At 39.5% G+C, this 20,339-nt stretch overlaps 1 protein-coding gene across 5 annotated transcripts; it reads right to left on the reverse strand.

The window, feature by feature from the left end:
* Window positions 1-332: 332 nt before the first annotated feature.
* SFXN3 (sideroflexin 3) lies at window positions 333-20,126 on the reverse strand. 5 transcript variants are annotated; one of them, XM_081953705.1, is made up of 13 exons: window positions 19,925-20,126; window positions 18,256-18,403; window positions 17,980-18,130; window positions 15,674-15,838; window positions 14,728-14,898; window positions 13,074-13,172; window positions 11,223-11,298; window positions 9,128-9,213; window positions 8,093-8,220; window positions 7,477-7,526; window positions 5,747-5,796; window positions 5,487-5,534; window positions 333-4,040 (listed from the first exon to the last, which is right to left on the reverse strand). In XM_081953705.1, the coding sequence occupies exons 4-13, from the start codon at window positions 15,835-15,837 to the stop codon at window positions 3,944-3,946; spliced, it is 969 nt and encodes a 322-aa protein (XP_081809831.1). In that variant the 5' UTR covers window position 15,838; window positions 17,980-18,130; window positions 18,256-18,403; window positions 19,925-20,126; the 3' UTR covers window positions 333-3,943. The 5 variants fall into 5 exon arrangements, with proteins under 5 accessions (XP_081809831.1, XP_081809830.1, XP_081809832.1 ...); XM_081953704.1 differs by having other exon boundaries at window positions 17,980-18,403; XM_081953706.1 differs by lacking the exons at window positions 17,980-18,130; window positions 18,256-18,403.
* Between the last annotated feature and the right edge of the window lie 213 nt (window positions 20,127-20,339).

Consider the following 20,339-nt stretch of genomic DNA (forward strand, 5'->3'; position numbering starts at 1 on the left):
GTCCCCAGTTCAGTGGCAAGAATTGTTTTTTGGAGATCATGAAATTTCAATCAGATTGGATAGCCAGGTTTGTGGGGGGATGATGGAAAATGTGGCCTTACAATCTGGAAGCTACACAGTTTAAAAAGACTGCTGATCTCTTACATTGTAGGTCAGCTAAATAAATCTTGGGGAGGGTGAAATAGCCTTTAGATTAATACTGAAGAGACACGTGACTTAAACCAAAGTAACAGAACAAAGTAACAAAGTAAACAGAACTTATAGTTCATTAAATAGAAACAGGAACCACATGTACATGTGTTCTATCAATCCAAGACCGCAACAGTGTCATATTCAAGAGACAAAAATTATATTCTTTATTTGGAAACAATTGCCTTAGTTAAAACTGCACAAGAGACATGATGATATGGAATACATAATACATGATTTTTCGTGTGATAAAATAAATTTCTACCACAACCTAGCATATAAAGAGAAAATGCACTGATATAAAAATTCCAAAAGGTATTGTAATATTATAAGATTACATCCCAGAGAATGTAGACAAAAGGTTTCATTAAGAGTAAACATAATAAAGAGCACATAGCAACCTTTGACTGAACTTCTGAGCCTCCAACATCAGTGACATTTATAAGGAACCAAAGGTAGGCAATTTTGCTCATATTAAACGATTTGCTGTAGAGATGAAAAGAACTGAAAACTGGATTAAGCACTGACCTTCAACACCTTTTGGAAAGGCAGTTCTGGCATCAGTACCAGTGAAGCTGCTTATGCATTGTGGTGCCTAAATTAAATTCTTCTGCTAAAGGGCAAAAAGAACCTTTCATTAAAACTGCAAATGCTATTCGATACCAGAGTCATACAGTATTCCATCAAAGGACTGTCCACTATTACCACCTTTGAGTGTTTTCTCTTGAAATACTTCTGTAAAGAGAATTCTGAAGTTTCAGCCACCCATTTTGCATAGATTTTTCAAAATATTTAAGAGGTGCTATTTGACACCTTCACCCAAAGTTTCTTCTAGGATGTGGATATGCTGATTTAGTGCATTTGATCACTGTGTGCAAATTGACTGATCTTTGCATTGATCTGTTACGTCTACGTGGCAGACAGAAGGAAGTGCTGTAATTGACTATGGAAATGCTTGCATCCAGGCATTCATACAAATGTTCTGGGCAGACTTGATTAAAACCATAATTTCAGGACCACTGACTCAGTTCAAGCACATACACTATATTGCCAAAAGTATTCGCTCACCTGCCTTTACTCGCATATGAACTTATATTGGCTCTCAATAGATGTTCAGGTACAATTCAAGTTTCCTGGTTATTGCCTTTCAAGCTTTAGATACCATAGAAACGAGCTACTTGCAGGACTACCTGCTCCCCTCAACCTCTGCCTGCCCCATGCATTCCCATATGGACACGCCGCATGCTCCAGATCTCTGCTGACTGATGTCTAATGGATGTTGTTACAAATTCTCTACCCAATACTCATATTAATACAGAACAGATAAATGAAAATCAGTCTGATAAAATCCAGACTAACTATAATTAGCACAAAGAATAATGAAAAAAGTCATTAATTTGGAGAAGTCATGTTATAACTGATATGCATCTGTAGGAGAATAAAAATGAATGAAGCATGGAATAGACTAAGGAAATATCTAGCCACATTATGGGCACTAATGCAGTGTCAGTGACTCAACAATGAATCCAAAGGGACAGGAAAAAATACTAACAGCAATTCAGTCGGGAAGACATAATCACAGGTTAAATACTGTAAGTTCATATGTGAGTAAAGTCAGGTGAGCAAATACTTTTGGCAATATAGTGTATATGCCTGCATTCTATGAATAATAGCTATACATTCCGTTATGCACCAAAGATTGTCATTTATGTTCTTAAAGCAGTTCAAACAAATATTCACTATGAGTAAGAAGAGTTGTGCTCTAAACTGGGCATTATGAAGATGGGTGAAGAAAAAAATAAGTAATGTCATTCTTATCTTGGGAAAGATTACCACAATGTACAGATAGTCCTCAACTTGCAACAATTGGTTTAGTGACCGTTCAAAGTTACATTTGCACTCAAAAATGTGATTTAATACTGTTTTTCAACTTATGACCATTGCACCATCCCCATGGTCATGTGATCAAAATTCAGACACGTGGCCACTAACCCATATTTATGATGGTTGCAGTGTCCCGGGGTCGTGTGATCATCTTTTGCAAACTTCTGACAAGTAAAGTCAATGGAGAAGCCAGATTCACGTAACAAGCACGTTACTAACTTAACAACTGCAGTGATTCGCTTAACAAATGTGGCAAGAAAGGTTGTAAAAGGGGGCAAAATTCACTTAACTAGTGTCTCAGCAACAAAAATTTGGGGCTCAATTGTGATTGCAAATTGAGGATTACCTGCATTATACTTTAGGCCTAGGATACAGATGTCATAGTATATGCCTAACCCAGGGGTGTCCAAACTTGAGAACTTTAAGACTTGTGGACTTTAACTCCCAGAATTCCCCAGCCAGCCATGCTGGGAGTTGAAGTCCACAAGTCTTAAAGTTCCCAAGTTTGGACACCCCTGGCCTAACCAAATGAAGTAGAGAACACAGCATGCAACCCGATGAGCTGAAAGAATTAACCTTCCGCTTGAATGCCATCTGTGCGTATTGTCCTTTGAGCTTATTCTTGGCCAATGTATTATTCTATAGTTGTAATTGTTCTTGTAATTGTGAATCTAGTTATTAAAAATATTACCATCAGCAAAAGATAAGCAATAATCCCTCTTCAAAAACAGTCTAGCAAATGTCTGCATCAGAGTTTTCTATATGGCTTTGTGATATCTACAGATTCAAATATTAAATAGAAGCACATGTTCAGTTCTACAGAGTCGGTCCTCGTTTAGCAACTTCACTGACAGTAACTTTATGATTTACTGAAAAAAATTACTTTATAATTAATCCTCACATTTGTGACTTTTTCAGGCCTGAAAAACAAAGGAATGCTGAAGCTGGTCATTTAGTGACTGTTTCATTAAATGACTGGTTTGCTAAACAAGGACAACATGTAGAACTCTAATAGAAAATTCCCTGCATCATACTCACACATGCTTTAACTATGATCAAATAACATGTTACCATGAAACCCCAGTATTTTCTCATACTCATAGTTCACTAATGGTGATAATCTACCCCATGGAGTTTTTAACAGTAGGGCTGCATATATTGTCATCTTTGCAACTGAATGCTTCATTGGTTGCAAAAAAAAAAATACTAATCGCAACAAGAGGCAGAGATGATTATTTATGCAGTCATTTTTGATTGTAAGAACAGATGGTTTGGAGCAAAGCCTTTTTACAATCCCAGGAATATAGGCAGCTCACAAACATATGCAAGTCCTTCATTAAATCATGATGTTTTTATTAGGTGTTGAATAAGAAAGACTTCAGTTGAAGCGAAGGGCAAATTGCTTTTCCATTGAACTTGATTCTTGTAGGATTTAAAGTATTCAATGGAGCTCCTTTCCTAAGCATGATCTCACTTTCATGATTCTTAAATATTACATCACAGGGATTACATGTGTAGACACAAACACTCTTTCTTTCACACACAACATCTGCGCATTACAGCAGAATTATGCATAAAAGTTTTGCTTAAAAACTGTCAGCAGGTCTGGTGGCTGACGTCACGGGGAGTCAAGATTGGAATGATTCTGTTTGGATCACAGCAAAAGTACACTGCCACCTTATCTGTTCCTGAATGCAGGAAGGGTATATCGCACACATAAGACTACCAAGATTTGACAGCCAATAAGAAAGCAGCATGTAAAAGGGGTTATATTATTACAAAATGTAACTTTCTCCTTCAGAGTGCTGGTTCACGGGTTCCTCATTGACTTCTTTCAGATGCATGCCAGCTTAGTGTGTGGCATCGTTTCTTAAAGTCCCTTATTAAAATAGACAATCTCAATATCAGAATTCTTCTCTCTGATCAAATTCTGGACTTCTGGTTCCAGGCGATTCATCCGCATTGAGCTGCAAAAGGAAATATTACACAGTTTATTTGAAAGTCCACCTGCTATGGATGTGGCACCAATAGCTTAAGAGAATTATGGTAACTGAAACATGTTTTAGAAAATTTGGTTTCTATAGACTTTGACAGAGTTTATTTAATATTCCTTCTGGAGGTGTTATATTACAGGTTCTATAATCTCAAAGCAGCATGGCCCTGTCAAAGACATTAAGTTGGAAAAGCTGGTTGAGCCATATATTCAACTTTGTGGCCTTTGGAAAGAAATAATTCTTTCTGTAAGAAAGGGTAAGAGGGCAAGCAAAGTCAGTGTCCTACATTAATCATTTGACTGCATTATTTCAAATGTCATTCAATATCCATTTATTTAGTTCATAAACCAGATCGTCTGACCACAATGCAAGAGACAAAATAGGCAGGTTAAATACAAAACTGTAAGAACTCCACACTTTTATGACCACAGAAGTGTGAAAATCGATATTCAGTATGGAATTGTCCATCAGAATGGGTAAATGTCTAGTTTTTTTTTTAAATAGTCCTTACAGAAGATAACTCTGAACGTTTGTATGTTGGCTTGAAAGTATGAAATGTCAAGAACCAAAGGCTGCCACTGAGGAGAAAATGTGCTTTTTGCCTTCAACCTTCTCTAATTGACAGTGGCTGTTCTTGTCCCTCACTGCTTAGCAGATCCTTCCAGCCTGAGATATCAAGGAATGAATCTGGGATCTTCTCAATGCAAAGTTCTATTGCTTAGCTTTATATCCCAGTTCCCAAATCCTTTGGCACTAATTTTGGGGAAATAGTCTAGAACACATTTTCTGAGAAATATTGAAGAACCAATATGTTGTGGGCCAGCAGGAGCCGTTGGAGCTGCAACCAGACTCCGACAGTGAGGGGCCTTATGAGTCGGTTCTGGAAGATGTGGAGGACCCTGGACAGGGTTCTGACTCTGAGCAGGGATCAGAGAGGCTGGTTGGCCACCAGGAAGCGCCTGAGGCATGGAGCAGTGGTGAAAGCCAAAGGGAGTGTGATCCTGACGTCATGCATTAGAGCAGTGGGGAGGAGACAAGGGAGTGGGTCCTGGATGCCCGGCAACAGAGGGCTGATAGACGCAGAGAACAGCTACGCAGTTACAGGAGATAATTGGACCCAGGTGGTTGTAATTAGGCTCCTCTCAAGACTGTATATAAGGAATGACTTTCCGGAAGCTGTTTGCAGGATTCAACATATTTACAAGCGCTGGAGCAGCTAACGTATCTGTGTCTTATCTTGGCAGGCTGGATTGCTGCCAAGGTCTAGTCAGTGTGTTAATAAATCGTCTTGCAGTCTTCTTGTCTTGGAGTGCTTTGGTGTACGAAGAGGGGGGTCAGAACACAATATTTGAGGAAACTGTACCTAACTGAAAGCAAGAGCAACAGTAACATGTCACAATATGGAAGAGTATTTCTTACCTCTTCTGTGGGAAGAATGCACAGCAAAGAGGTGTGGCAAACACCAAACTACAGAAAGAAAGACAAGAATGGAAGAAGTACTTTTGGTTGCCATTTTAGTCTCCCCAAATTAGTTCACCAACATATGGGATCTCCTTTGCTAAATATTGGTGCAAGTCCTCATTAGTCAAGAAATCAAATTTCCCAGTATAGAAAATACAGGAGTCCTAGATATTTGTTCCTGGATCATTTTATTTGCATAGAAGAAAGATATCACTTACGTCAGGCCCACAAGTCCAATCTGCAGAGGAGCATTCATCCAGGGATATCGCTGATGGAAATAGAAAAGGAATTGTTTACATACAACATTCATATTGTTCTCCAAAGCAAAAATTTGTATTTATTTATAGTTTATAGAGGTGAAATGCTTTATGGAGCAATCATAACCAGACATTACTTGAGATGACGACAGACCCTTTTTGAGCCTGATGCACAGAACATATAAAAGCAGAGGCAAAATGTCATGTTGCCTTAACAACACAGTGTCACAATTCAACAGGTGTGTTGAAGTACAGCAAGTATACCTTCTGCCTTTGCCACAGCCAGCCTTCTGGAATACCTTCAGTGTTACAAACATGCCCTTCTTACAATACAATACAATAGTAGAGTTGGAAGGGACCTTGGAGGTCTTCTAGTCCAACCCCCTGCCTAGGCTTACCTGGAAGTAAGTCATTATACACTTCAGCAAAGCTGTCAGGACTTGGTTTTTGAATAGAGCTAATCTGCTGCTATGAATATTACTATGCTGGTTGAAACCCAGAAACTGATTTAACATACTGAAAACCTGGATAATTTCCTTAGGTAGAAAAATGGGATGGGGTGGGGTACGGGCAAAATCAGCAAAACTGCAGACCATCGCAATGCAAGTGCCACTTCTTTTGAGCATTGTACAATTATGATGTATCTCGAAAGCCACATAAGAGACTTGGATTACAATTTCCTGTCTGCCATTTTGCTGATTTTGATATATACGAACATCCTCATGGAAGCCACTGTCCTCGGTGATAAATGTTTGGAATGGGGAAATGAATGGTAACACAGACCTTGGAAGGACATTGAAAGGAAGCTGCCAACACCCTATGTTAAGGTAGCAGTGGTACTCAAAGTGTTGCCTGAGGACCCCTGGTGTCTCCAAAGACCTCTCAGGTCAAAATTATTTTTCTATCAATGTTAAAAACTAATACAATATTAAAATCCCATCAACAATCATGAGAAGTAGTGGCAGTTTTGCATATGGCAATTTTAATACTTAATATGGTAAACAATATAACATAGGCAAGCAAAATCTCTTTTGGGGTCTTCCACAATTTTCAAAAATAGGAAGGGGTTCTGAGAGGGAATAAGTTTAATAAACACTAGAATATAGAAATCAAAAATATGAGGGGAAAAGTGCTACTGTATATGATTCCCAAAATTAATATCATAGGACTGAAATGGTAGTAGAACTTTAGCAATTTCGTTAAAGTATTAAACATGATAGTTTTAATGCTAAGAGCTAAACCTGACATAATTTCTTTTTATATTAATCTCATATTTGCCATTTGCAGGAAAAGAAGAATCCATTGCCCTTCAGGTTCCTGCGACTTTAACTCCTAGCCAGCATAGTCACCAGTTCCAATTATAAAATTGACACATGTGGAGAGGACCAAATTGGAGAAAGCTGGTTTAATTAAAATGTTTATAATTTTCATGTTTTTCATCCATCCCATCAACCCTGATCCCAACTGATGAATCTGAAAAGAAAAGTAAATTCCCTTTCCTTGTCTTGCAGCTGCCATTTGTATTAGGGTTGGGGATAGGCAAAAATTAGGGTTAAACTTTGACAACTTCCCTCATATTTTTGTGCTAGAAGGGGAACTTGATAAAAAAAAGGCAACCACATCCTTCGAGGCATAAATTTACAGAGGAACATGAACTTGATGAAGAAACACCCTCCCCAAAAATATTGTACCTTCATAAATGCTCTTTTCTCTAGGGCATTCATGATCACAGGAGGGATGGCTGTAGGGAAGAAGTGGAAGAAGAGTCAGACACCATAAAAACCATCTAGATGTCTCCCCAAGAAAGGGGCAGAGAAAACCTGCCCATACTGGATTTGCTGGGATATTTTTTTCACTAGGAATCTTTTTTCCCACCTTCAAAGTGCATTCCTCTTGGGATCCTTTGGGCTAAAATCACATTTGTCTCAGCAATATAGCTGATAACTGAAGGTGATACATTAGAGAAGGTAATTCCAAACACCAGTTATATATACTGAGATTTATGCTACAATACATACTTCTTCTCATATCTCTAGCTCTCCCAAATGCCCCAACTGGGAAGGACTAACGTGCTTTCTCAGTAGCATAATTCTTGATATTCTTCTCAACGGAAACATGTTCCACTGAATTCAGAAGTTTCAGTAACTTAAACAGATATCTATTACATGATATTCTATTATTGTGTCTTTCAAGCTCTATCTTCAGTGGTTATTTTAACTTTGATTCAAAATTTGTCATTAAAAAAAAAGATGAACAGAGGGAATAGTCACTGACACACAAATATTTGTCAAGGTAGCAACAACATACCCATTGCTGGTGCAGCCATGCCAATGCGTGAAATCACCACTTGCACAATAGCTTGCTGGGCTGCCTTCTTCGATTCACCCAGCCGATTTCCATGTTCATCCATAATGGGGATACCAAATTTTAGCTCCCTATAGAAATGGTTAAGAGGGAAGTATAAACTCTCTATTCTTTATTCTGTCTTTTCTCTGCATTTCATTGTGTTGCTTTTTTTGTCTGCTGCACAATACCGATGGTTACGGCAAAAGTATTCAATATTCTCCTCTATATAGGCCTCCATATTATCAACAAAAGCTTTTGGGGACTACAATAGAAGCCAAACACTGCAGCGTGCTCCCACCCAATGGGCATTTGCATATTCCCAAAATTAAATCTACCCTCTATCTATCTAAATCTCTTGGGCATCCCTCACAGGATCCACCTGCCGTGCTTTCACTATCTATCAATGGCCCACCGGCTGTACATTGTAAACCTCTTACCTATGAAATAGAGGTAGTACTTGGTTGATTTTTTTAGATTCCCAGATGAATTTATTTTTGCAGGAAACAGTGAGGAGAACTAACTAGTATAGATCTTAGCTGTCCCTGCCCAGTGCTAATTTCCAGTGGGATCCCAATGAAGGTGGAAGTGTTTTAATTATTTGTTGGTTACTGAATCTGTATTTCCAACAGAAAAAATGGAAAGGGAAGAAAGTTATTGTGTGAAGGAAAGACTTGAATGGAGGAAAAGACTATTCCTATTTCAGCCATCCTATTCCTATTTCAGAAAACCAGCTCAGCTTACAATCGGTATTAGCATACAAACCTTATATAACAATCAGTCAAATCATTACCACGATCATAAACATTATCTTGAAGATCTATTACAGGAGTTTGAATATATTATAACAGCTACACATACTCCATGCTTTTTAGCATTATAAGACAAGATAGCCAATGTTAGAGGTGTTCAGAATATGCAACCTATAAGGAGTTGGAGTTGAACTTCCTGTAGCAGTTCTCTCATTACATTTCCATCCAGCAAACCATGCCATCTTACCTTTGTCTTGTTAATGGAATATTAATGCAGTTTGCAGCTGCCACAGCTGCAAAAGGCACATAGCGTCCAATGATTGAGGGCAAATGCTATCAAAAAGGGAGGGGTGAAATGAGAGAAGAAAGAGACTTGTGATACCGATTAAATTAATAACACGATGAACAGCATTGCATTTTACAAAAGGGTCCCTGGTGCAGTCAGGAGCTGTCATCAATTCCTTTGAGAATTCACCATACAGATATAATGAAATTTCAGAATTTTGTTTTTCTACTATATTAGATCCTGTGTATACTATTTTGTTCATGCAAAGCAACTCCCTGGTTCACTAGGCAAATCACTAGGTGAGAGATCTTAGGCTTAAACAAACATGTTAGCTCTGTGCTCTTCTTTTGTTCAGTTTTGTTTTCCTTTTTGGGCTAGTGTAAGAATTTGAGTTTCCACTGTTAGGGACAATTTATTTGCTAAAAATGGGTGTTTGCCTAGAATGATATTTTAAATTCAGATAACAGCTATTTTGACAACTAATATGCCATTCAAGCAATGGCAAAACAATTTATTTAAATTAGTATGGCAAGGGGGGAAAACTATGAGTTGAATATAAAGCATTCCAAGTATACATTTTTATTGAAATTTGAAACAGGTAGAATGGGTTGCAGAATGTATGATAAAGTGTGTTAAGAATTTTGGTTTTAATAAACAGATCAATGGAAAATAGGTGGTTAAAAGGGTTGAAATTTACATTGTGCTGTGATCTTAAAAATACATTTTTTATAAAATGATATATTGTTGGCACATGATGCCAGACAAATTATCTAGATTGTATGAAGGCATTTCATATGTATGTTGGGATTGTGAACAACATGAAGAGATATCTTATCATGCTTGATGGAATGTAAAAAGCTAAGAACTGGAATGAAATGCATACATTGATACAGAGGATTTTAAACATTAATATATTGAAACCAGAACTTTTCCTTTTAGGATTGATTTTAAAAAAAGACATGGGAGATTATTTTTATATATGTGATTACAGCAATGAGGTTACTGTATGCAAAAAGTGGAAAGATTTGGCATTACTCACCATTGAGGAATGATTGGTGAAACTGAGAGAATTTACTAAGAGGAAAATATTAGGATGTATAAGTTGCTGAAGGTTGGCTATCACTTCTTTTTCACTATATCTAAGCAGCTTTGTAAAATACAAGCTAGTACAACCCTGACAAACTCCCTTTACAACACTTTATAGAGCATCTGATTGCAAAACTGACGAACGTCTTGAAGGGGAATATACTATTCTTCCACAGGAAGAGCTTCAGGAAACTTTAAACTGGGTTGCGTATGAGTTGGGGTAAGATGAAATAAATATTATGAAGACATGGCAGGGAAAAAAGACATCGCTGGGACATGTTTGTGGTCAGCTGCAAATGGAGAAACACCCTACAGTTGACTGAGATGCAAAATTGAACTGAAAGGAAGATTTGTTTCCTAAAACCTTTGAACTGGGAAAATAATTCTTTAAGAATCCGGCGAAGGAAAGCAGGTGAGTATTTCTATCTAATTGTTTTAAGGATTTGGTGTGTTACATTCAGAACTAGTTTCCTTTCGGATAAAAGAGGCATGCAGCATAAGAATTATTGTTATTAGGAATTTCTTAATATTTGTATGTATACAAATATTAATACATTAAATCTACAATGCTAGGATAGTAAGAGTGAAATTGTTAGCCTGGCTTAGTAATGTGAAATAAATGAAACCCTTAGCTAGATTACACCAATATCCAAATGTCCATGATAATTGGATAGCCATTTGTCTGGAACGGTATAGGGTTTCCTGCCTAGGCAGGGGGTTGGACTAGAAGACCTCCAAGGTCCCTTCTAACTCTACTATTGTATTGTATTATAAACATGAATTCTCCTGCTCCTGAAAGAAGGAGGCAGATCATGTCGCAACCAAGGAAGGAGGAGATAAAATAATTTCTGTAAGCAAAGTCAGATTGCTACTTCTTATTTCAGAGATGAGGAATTCTACCTTCAGGATGGCTTGATCAAGCAGTGTACAGTGTTCCTCTGTGATGTGATGGAGTCAGTGAGTCTCTTACCTTGGTGAGCGATTTGAGTCCTAATGCCGCCACCACAGCTCCAGTAGTAGCACTGACATAAGCAGTTCCCAACTGGCTGCAAAACAAGTAAACAACTTGGTGACGCTAAGAAACTCTCAGCCTTCCTGGCTAACCTTGACTTTAACCCCACTCCCATCCCAGAAAGATGGCAGGGTGGATAGCAATTTTGCATCTTTAAAGCAGCCTCAGGTTATCATAAGGCACATACGCCTCTGATCAGAAATACTGGGAGGCAAAATCAAAGTTTTTAAATTATATTTGGGGCTAGTGGAAAATGAACTACCATGATGGTACTTTACACCTTGCAGAAGCTTGAGGAGCCCTTCTTTTTTTAAAAAAAAATTCAGGTTGCTTTTTTCCATTTTAGAGGGCTTTAAGGGCAAAACGAATGACAAGTTTCTCAAAATCTTATCAAAATGCCAGAGGAAAAAATACCAATCCTGCCAATCAGTGGTCTCTGAGAACACAAAAATGAACCATGGCATGCTAGGCCAAAAGAGGCTTGCCTACCTTTATCAAATGAAACATTCCTGTCACTAATTGAAGAGCTCCACTGGTTGCCATTTGGCTTCCAGACACAATTCAAGCTGAAAGGCTGCCACCTTTTAAAGCACTATATGGCCCAGGGATCCCTGGGACCACTCTCCTGATAATACCTGCTATGCAATAAGTTCTGAGAAAGTAGGGTCCCTCTGAATCCCCAGATTTAGGGAGCCTTCACTCTTCGGATCATGGAAAAGACTGTCTTCAATTTCTGTCCCCTTCTGTGAAATAAAGAATTCCCCCAGAAATCCAAATATCGTATTTTTGGAGTATACGACGCACCAAGATTTTGAACAGGTAAATTTTAAAATGTTTTTGCACTTTGTTTGTGAAAAATGGGGCATGCAGAGAGTTTGAGAGGCCTACAAAGTGCTCCTGGGGGCTGGGAGGGGCAAAAACGAGCAAAAAATGGCCCATTTTTCACTTAGTTTTATTCCCCCAGCCCTCAGGAGCACTTTGCAGGCCTCCCAAACCCTCTGCACATCCATTTTTGTGCAGGGGGCAGGTTTTTGGGAGGCCAAAAATGCTGTATTCAGTGTATAAGATGCACCCAGATTTTCATCCTCTTTTGGGGGGGGAGTGCGTCTTATACTCCAAAAAATACGGTAGCTCCCAATCAGTTTTAGAAAGACATTAAAACTTGCTAACTCCAGCAGTCTTTGTAACCTTGTTACAATTTTGTTTCTTCTAGCACTGGATATATTTTCCCTTTATTTTTGGTAACTGATATTCCTGGTACTTCTGTATGCTGATACATTTTTTTAAAAAAATGTTTATGCTATTCTTATGACCTTAATCTGATTCATTATGTTGGACATATGTGTTGCTCATAATCAGCAACAGTTGGAGGAAGCTGATCGCCAGATGCCAGCGGTTTGGCAGATGGAATCTCACCAGGCTCAAGGTTGACTCAGCCTTCCAACCTTCCAAGGTTGGTAAAATGAGGACTCAGATTGTTGGGGGCAATAGGCTGACTCTGTAAGCCACTTAGAGAGGGCTGGAAAGCACGGTGAAGAGCTATATAAGTCTAAGTGCTATTGTAAATCTAAGTCCTATCTGTAAGCCAGTAAAAAAAAAGAAAAGTAAGTAAGGGGCAAGGTGGAAGTAATATAGAGAACAGAGTTCTCCTGTTTTGCTATCCAGATAAGCACTGAATCGTGAAAAAGGTACTTCTTAGAAACTGCCACAACCTGTTGCTGGTTTAGAGCCAGGCTACTCAAGACCATTGGATATAATTCTTGGTAGAGAAGTTGGTCTTAATTTACAGTTATTTTACTGCTTTCTTACTTGACAGTGATAGGTGCGTCTCCACTCCGGTTAGTATAATTGACAATGGCATTGAATGATTGGTTCACCCATTGCCAGAAAACCATGGCAGGGGCTGTCCTGCAGGAAAAGAGACAGTCAGGACTGCCAAAAGCTACAAGAAGCCAAGACAGAACGCTATCAGAGAAACCAAAATGCCAGCATCCTAAGCAAACTGTGCTTGCTTATCTTATTGTACAATAACACCCATGTGTGCATACATTTCAAGAGACCTGGCTGTGGTTTCACTTATTAGCAAGTAAGTTGCAAACATTCTTAATGCATGCCCTTGCAAAAGTTTACATTTCTAAATGTCCTTATCTATCTCACCACACACGTACGCAAACATTAACATAAGCATTTGGCAGTCACATACTTACAGATACTCAAATAGTTTTATGTGATTGGTTTTCACCGAAGCCACTCAAAACTCTCCAGAACATGTGTTTGCATTCATGTACCCCTTTGCTAATTACATGCAACAGTTTTAATGTTAAAATGTGGTTGCATTTTATTTTATTTCATATGTTATATGTTACTTATATGCATAAAGTATCAAATCTATATCTATCATGCTCACGGTTTTGCACAAAATATTATCACAGAAAACAAAATGACAATGATATACTTTTAACAGTTTACAGAATAAACTAGAGCTAAGGATAAAGATACATATAAACATAGTGTGTCGTGCAGTTAAAACAAGGCTGTGGAGGCTTCAGATCTATAGGATTTGCCTTAGAAGATCTACTAATCAGAACTAGACAAAAAATAAGCACTTAGAATTAAACAGTTGTAATATCAGGAATTTGTTCTGCATATCAACAATGGATGGAGAAAGATGTTTTTGGCTTGCATTTTTATGCAAACCTATTTATACCACACTGCTCAAATCAAAATCAAAATGCCTTTCTTCTTTGGAACCCTTTAAAGAAGATTCACATCTTATATGCTGCAAGTATATATGCTGAAGAGTATACATATACTATAAGAGTATACATACACACATTTAAAAAAAAGTCCATATAAAAAGTACAAAGTAAGAAAAATCTATACTAAAATCCCTATAGTCAGTTCAACCTTTCATTTTAAACCATTGGGAAACTGAGCCAAACTGAAGTTGTTAGATGTGGCCTTTACTGCTTTTTATACACTCCCAGCATTAAGGACCCTATTTTCCATTCCATTCTAGAAATTGAAAGTCAAATGTCCAGGTAGGGCTATTAATTCTAAGCATATATCCTGCAGGAGAGCAGCATCTTTTTCATTTAATTCAGACATGTGTGGCAGGGAGCTATTAAAGTCATTTTCCCCACCTACCATACTGCTTTCTCTCCTTAAGTCACCTTGTCTGATACGATGCTGTAATTTAAGAGGAAGAGACATCTATATTGTCTTCCCTCCCATGACTAATAGCATCTTGAGCAATCTATGGAACAAAAATTTATAGCATATAGTCAAGTCTAAATGCTCCCTTAACCCCAGGGATTGCTATTTTTTCATAAGTAAAATAAAAGCTACTCTCTTATTCACTCATCACATACATCTTTGGACCTTAGTTATGGATTTCTCACTTCATACCTCTCTATATACTATTCCCACACAAGGTGTCAGACCTTAGTAGGTACACACGTGCCTGTAGAAGGTGAGCATGCATCCCGTGATGGTCATGTTCATAGGCACCTGAGCAGACATACGTCCAATCAGGATCATCTTCTCACCGGTGTCTGGATGGAAGGCAGAGTCATAAATGTATTTTGCCCGCCATAATTGGTCCTCAGTCAAGCCTGGTTGAACTTTACCCATTCTGGAAAGGTCCCCAAAAATGAAAGAAAAATGAAGATAGTACATAATGTTGTGGAGGTCTCTGGAATAAATATTAAAGGTAGAAGGAGGTGGAGATAGCTTTAGGAAGAGAGGAGCTATATTCGTAATTCCCAGAAACACCTAAAGCAGGGCTGTCAAACTCCCGGTCCATGGGCCAGATGCTCTGGCCACGCCCATGCCCGGTTTAGCGAAGGGGGGAAAGTCCCGATACGCCACGTGATGCCAGTGTGACGACCTGTGTTTGATACCCCTGACCTACAGGAAAAAGAATTTCAGAAAAGAAGAGCAAATTAAAGCTCTTTTTTATCTTTTCACAGTTTCACTCTGACCTAAGGTTCAATATACATTAAGGTTGTGTTAGGGTATATTTCTTTTTATGTTCCAAATCCTAATTTGGGATTACATATAAAGACAGTGCAACAGTCTTGAGATAACTAAAAGTCCCACCACCAAACTACCACCAGAAGAGTTCAATTAAAAAAAAAAAACGCCTTCCTCAGAATTCCCACTGCTTTCGCTGAATGTGCCCTATTTATCGCAGGTACCATAATGAATGTTGCAAACAATGGATAATGCTCAGAAGAATAATGGAAGACAAGGAAGAGAGAGAAGAAGTCTCTATTATCCCAGCATTTAGAAGAGAGGAGCGGAAAAGAAGGGTCACAGTTCTGTCAAATGTTTTAAACAACTTGGACCAAGTTATTAGGATTCCCTGCTGTCATTACAACTGCTTCCCATCAACTTTCCAAAAGAACCTGTAATTCTGTATCACTCTTCGGGCATCTTCCAGGGCCTTGCTAGAGAGCAGAAGGTTGCGAGGATCCGTCACTGTGAAGAAATGCTTTGCTCTTCCCATGAAGGTGTTCTGATCCCATCGTGGCTCATTTATGTTGATGAGCAAAGACAGTCCTGCAGGCATTCTGGGCAAGAAGACAAAGAAAGCAAAATAACCATATCACTGCATAATATAAATATAGACACACAAGAAACTGACATATCCTCATGGACACACCTTTGTTCAATTGACTTCCATTCTATCTTGTCCCTAAGATTCGGAATTCAAGGGATTTGAAGTTTCTCAGGAAAGATACAAAATATTCTGACTGTCTCACTTCCTACTCCTGCAAGGTACATATCAAAGTATTGCTGGACCACCTCATCAATTGATGAAGATATTTATGTTAATTATTTCTTAGCCTTCAAAGGAAAACTAAAATAATGCTTTAATAGAGTTTTTATTTCATTTTAAATTACTGAGGACAATAAGCTTGTCAACAGCACTAGAGAAGGACCACTTCCTATCATGATCACTGCACTTTCTAAGGAAACCTTGATTGCTCTTTAAATCTCATTTTCCATATCCAATTTAATTCCTAGGCAATAAGAAAACCAACAAAGATTCCATTTACAAAGAAAAAGGTCAACCACTGATATTCAAAGTTCTTTCCAAATGGACTGATCCTTTTGAACAGAAATCTGGATAGGCATGGTGACAGAAAAAAGAAAGGCTAGTGGAATGTACTGTTAGGACCAATGCTCTGAGCTTTTCCAGCAAAAAATGCAAGGATCCAGTGAAAATAATAATATTTCATGGATTTCTGTTCTCAGTAGTGAACTAAAAGGGTATCAACAATGAAATAAGTAATAGGCCATAGTTGGGATAAGGTATGATATTAGCTAAGTAGATTGTCTCTCTTTTCTCAATAAGGAAGATTTTCTGCATGGTTTTCACACACAAATAAACCATTTCTATGAATGTTGTTGAGACTAAAGAAATTAAGGGAGAGAGAGAGGAAGAAATATTCAAATGCATAATTTTTAGCCTTTTTAAAAAACATCTGAATTATAAGAGTCTTTTTAAACTATAGGGCACTGTTCTAAACCAAATATAAACTCCTGGGTTTTGCTACAACTTACTTCTCTAGACTTATTATCAGGGATTTATCTTTATTTTCCATCTTCCTAAAGAATATTTTAGTTACAATTGTGTCTGAGGATAGAGTAGGCAGCACTCGTCTTCAACGCCTACCTGTAGGTTAGTGGGTATTAATATGAGAATAGAGTATCAGATTGGTGTCATGATTAAGGCACTGAGTTAGAAACCAGAAGACCATGTGTTCTAGTCTCACCTTAGGTATGAAGCCAGATGGGTGACCTTGGCCCAGTCATACTTTCTTAGCCCTAGGAAGCAGGCAATGGCAAACCGCTTCTGATATCTTGCCAAGAAACCTGCAAACACTAGTCCTGGCAATCTCCAGGTGTCAACAATGATTTGAAGGCCCTTCGCTACTTAAAGGCATGTGAAAGTGATAGATGTTGGAAAGGTGTTTGGCTATACAAGGATCAATAAACAGAATGATTCTTAAGATGAAGTAGCTCACAAGTTCAGGAATATTTCTAGAGGACCATGCATTCCCTTTGAAGGAGCAAGTGACCATCTATGGAATTGTCTGGATTCATCTGTCACCAAGGCCCAGGTGGTGTGACCCATAGTTTATTTGAAAGCTGCAATTGACTCATTGACTACAATGCCTTTGGTGAAGGGGTGAGCTAAACTACCATATTTTTCGGACTACAAGATGCACTGGAGTATAAGATGCACCATGATTTTGAAGAGGTAAATTAAAAAAAAGTTTTTGCACTCTGCATGCCCTCCAAACCTTCTGCACACCTCATTTTTTGGGTGGGGAAAAAGAGTATGCAGAGGCTTTGGGAGGCTTGTAGAGTGCTCCTGGGGGCTGGGGGGGGCAAAAACGCCCCATTTTTTGCTCATTTTTGCCCTCCTAGGAACACTTTGCAAGCCTCTCTGTGTCTCCATTTTTGCAAAGGGGGCAGGGTTTTGGTAGGCCAAAAATGCTGTATTCGGTGTTTAAAATGCACCCAGATTTTCACCCTCTTTTTTGAGGGAAAAGGGTGTGCCTTTGAAAAATACGGTAAGTAGTCCATTTCTGGCCTGTGAGATCACAGTATTGCAATGGAAATGCCCTTGAAGGTGGTTTGGAATTCACCGATAGAAACAGGGGTGTCTACAGATTTTATCAGAATAATGAAACAACATTACCATATTGTACTTCAAGTCCTCCAACTTTGAGATGTGCACGACATGCCGCAACATACATAGGAAAGCAGTGGGATTTGTGTTGCAACCCCAAGATACTATGTTAATTTCTCAGATCCTTTTTGCACCTTCTTCCCCATGCAGACACTGTTGGCTAGAGATGATAAAACACTGATCCTAAGGGCTTTACAAGACAAACATCTACAATGAACTTTCAAATATTGTAATGTTCTTTAAGGGAGCATCTCTGCCAGCATGTATCTACTCAAAGATTAATACCTGATTGCTGCTCACTGCCTCAGAAAAACGTTCTGGGAAGATTCAGGAGAGCACCTTCTCTATTATGTTCTTTTAATTTGGGAGCCCAGTCTGGGCCAACGTTTGCTTCTTGATGCCAAGTGAAGAGCCAGCTTTTCAGTCTCATGGGCTGAGAATGAGGCAAAGGGGACATTGGGAATTAGATATATTCTCTAGGTTAGCAGGGAGTCTTCACACAAGGAATGAATCCTGTAACTATTGCTGCTTTAATCTTTAGCAGGGGTCTCTATTCTTCATTTATTTTACTGTTTTATAATTTCATCTTGTAACTTGAAAACCATCTGAAATCCTTAATTTGTTTTTTTTCCTCCATTTTCTTTGCGTTCTTTTTGTTTGTTTTTCTTTGTTTTCTTTTGTATTTTAACTTTGGGAATGAAACAAATGGTAAAAAGAACACACTTGAAATCATAAAATACCAAGCAAGCAATAGACATTTTAATAAATAAACACGTGAACCTATAATATATATGCTTTAAAGGATTGACAGGAATATCATATGATCTGTGGCTGCCAGAGGGGCCAGCTGATCAATGTCCAGCTGATCAATGTCACGCACAGCAATTTTCATCAGTTTAATTGTTTCATTAATATACATTGGCTGTATAGGACATTGAAACAAGCACTGAAATTTGAGCACTGAGCACAAATCAGTCCTTATAGAAGTATCAGAGAAAATCTACTTAGACATTACCTTTAAACTGAGGGTTGACCAAATGGAGGGAGCAATTCCAAGGGAGCACCTCTCCTCCCCACCCCCAATTTATTGCAAGCATACAGAAAATCTGAATTCTATCAGAGAACTTCCTTTCCAATTCAAACCCAGCTTGCACATTAGCTTTTTTATAAAAAAAATAAAAAAACCATTGCCTCCTACCATACATAATCAATCATTTGAATCAAACAGTTATAGCCCTACCACCCAGCTCTCTTGATCCTCGTGGGATAGCAAAGTCCTCCCCTGAGGTATCAATTTGAGGTGTTGGGTCCAAGTCCCATTATGGCTGGCCATAGAACCCAGAGCCATGCTGGACACCGGGAAGTTGGACAAGAGAAAGCGAATGTGATGGGTACAGTCTTGAACGGTCGTAGGGCCTGGGCCATGCAAGCTGAAATCCCAACTACGACGGTCACAAAGCAAATCCTAGAACTTCAATTACACCTTTCAGTTTCGCCTAAATCAGAGCGAGTACAAAACGGGGACGCCGCGAGCACAGAAGAGCAGAAATACCTGTACCGAGGGGAGGGGGGGAGGAAAGATCCTCTGTCGGGATCAGACCTCCTGCCGACGCGATCGTACGCGGGGCTAATCTGGGATGGATGTATTACGCCCCATCCCGGATTAACCCGCGAACAGCGCCCGTTCTTCCACTCCCACGGGACCGGCGGGCGCAAAGCGGCTGATCTCCACCCAAAGCACTGACTCATAGGAATGGATGGGAAAACATCCGAGAAGGGAAATCGAAACAGGCGGCGGACAGCAGCTCCCGCCGAGCTGTTGTGTGAAAGGAGGAAGGGGCGCTCGACCCGTCAAGACGGCCGTTTAAGAAAAGGCAGGAGGGGGGCAGAGACGACGAGCAGACGACGGGGCTCTAAGGGAGGAGGCGCCCGACCTTTACACTAACCCACTCACTTGCGTTCCCTCCAGCGGCGGCGGCTGCAACCCGATCGCCCAGGAGCGGCACTGAAACAGCGGAGGGCTCTCCTCCCAAGACCAGCCCCTCCCTGCGGGCTTTCCTGGCTCCGAGCGCAGCAGAGACAGACAGACAGAGAGAGAAAGCCAATGATCGCCGCGGAAGCCCATAGAAGGGGCAGGGCCGGGGCAAGCACGTTACTTTGAGCTACGGGACGAGGATTAAGGCCGGGGGAGGGGCTGCTGCCTGGAAGGGCGGAGGGGAGGGCTCTCCCTGGCACGGCACGGCTGAAATCGGATTAGGACGGGCGGGAGTGGAGAGCGGCGGGGCCGCCACCAGCCTGCGCCGCTTGTTGCTTTTATCCGGAGGGAGGGAGGGAGGGAGGCGGTGTCGGCTGCTTTTACGCTTCTCCAT

Source organism: Natrix helvetica (assembly GCF_964273705.1).
Source record: "Natrix helvetica genome assembly, chromosome: 5".
In the NCBI taxonomy this organism is placed as follows: domain Eukaryota; kingdom Metazoa; phylum Chordata; class Lepidosauria; order Squamata; family Natricidae; genus Natrix; species Natrix helvetica.

Coding starts and splice junctions, on each gene's coding strand:
- SFXN3 (XM_081953706.1), bottom strand. CDS start 15,837: ATGCCTGCAGGACTGTCTTTGCTCATCAACATAAATGAGCCACGATGG. Junction 14,899..15,673: donor AGAGTGATACAGAATTACAG/GTTCTTTTGGAA, acceptor GGACCTTTCCAG/AATGGGTAAAGTTCAACCAG. Junction 8,221..9,127: donor ATTCCATTAACAAGACAAAG/GTAAGATGGCAT, acceptor CCATTTCTATAG/GGAGCTAAAATTTGGTATCC.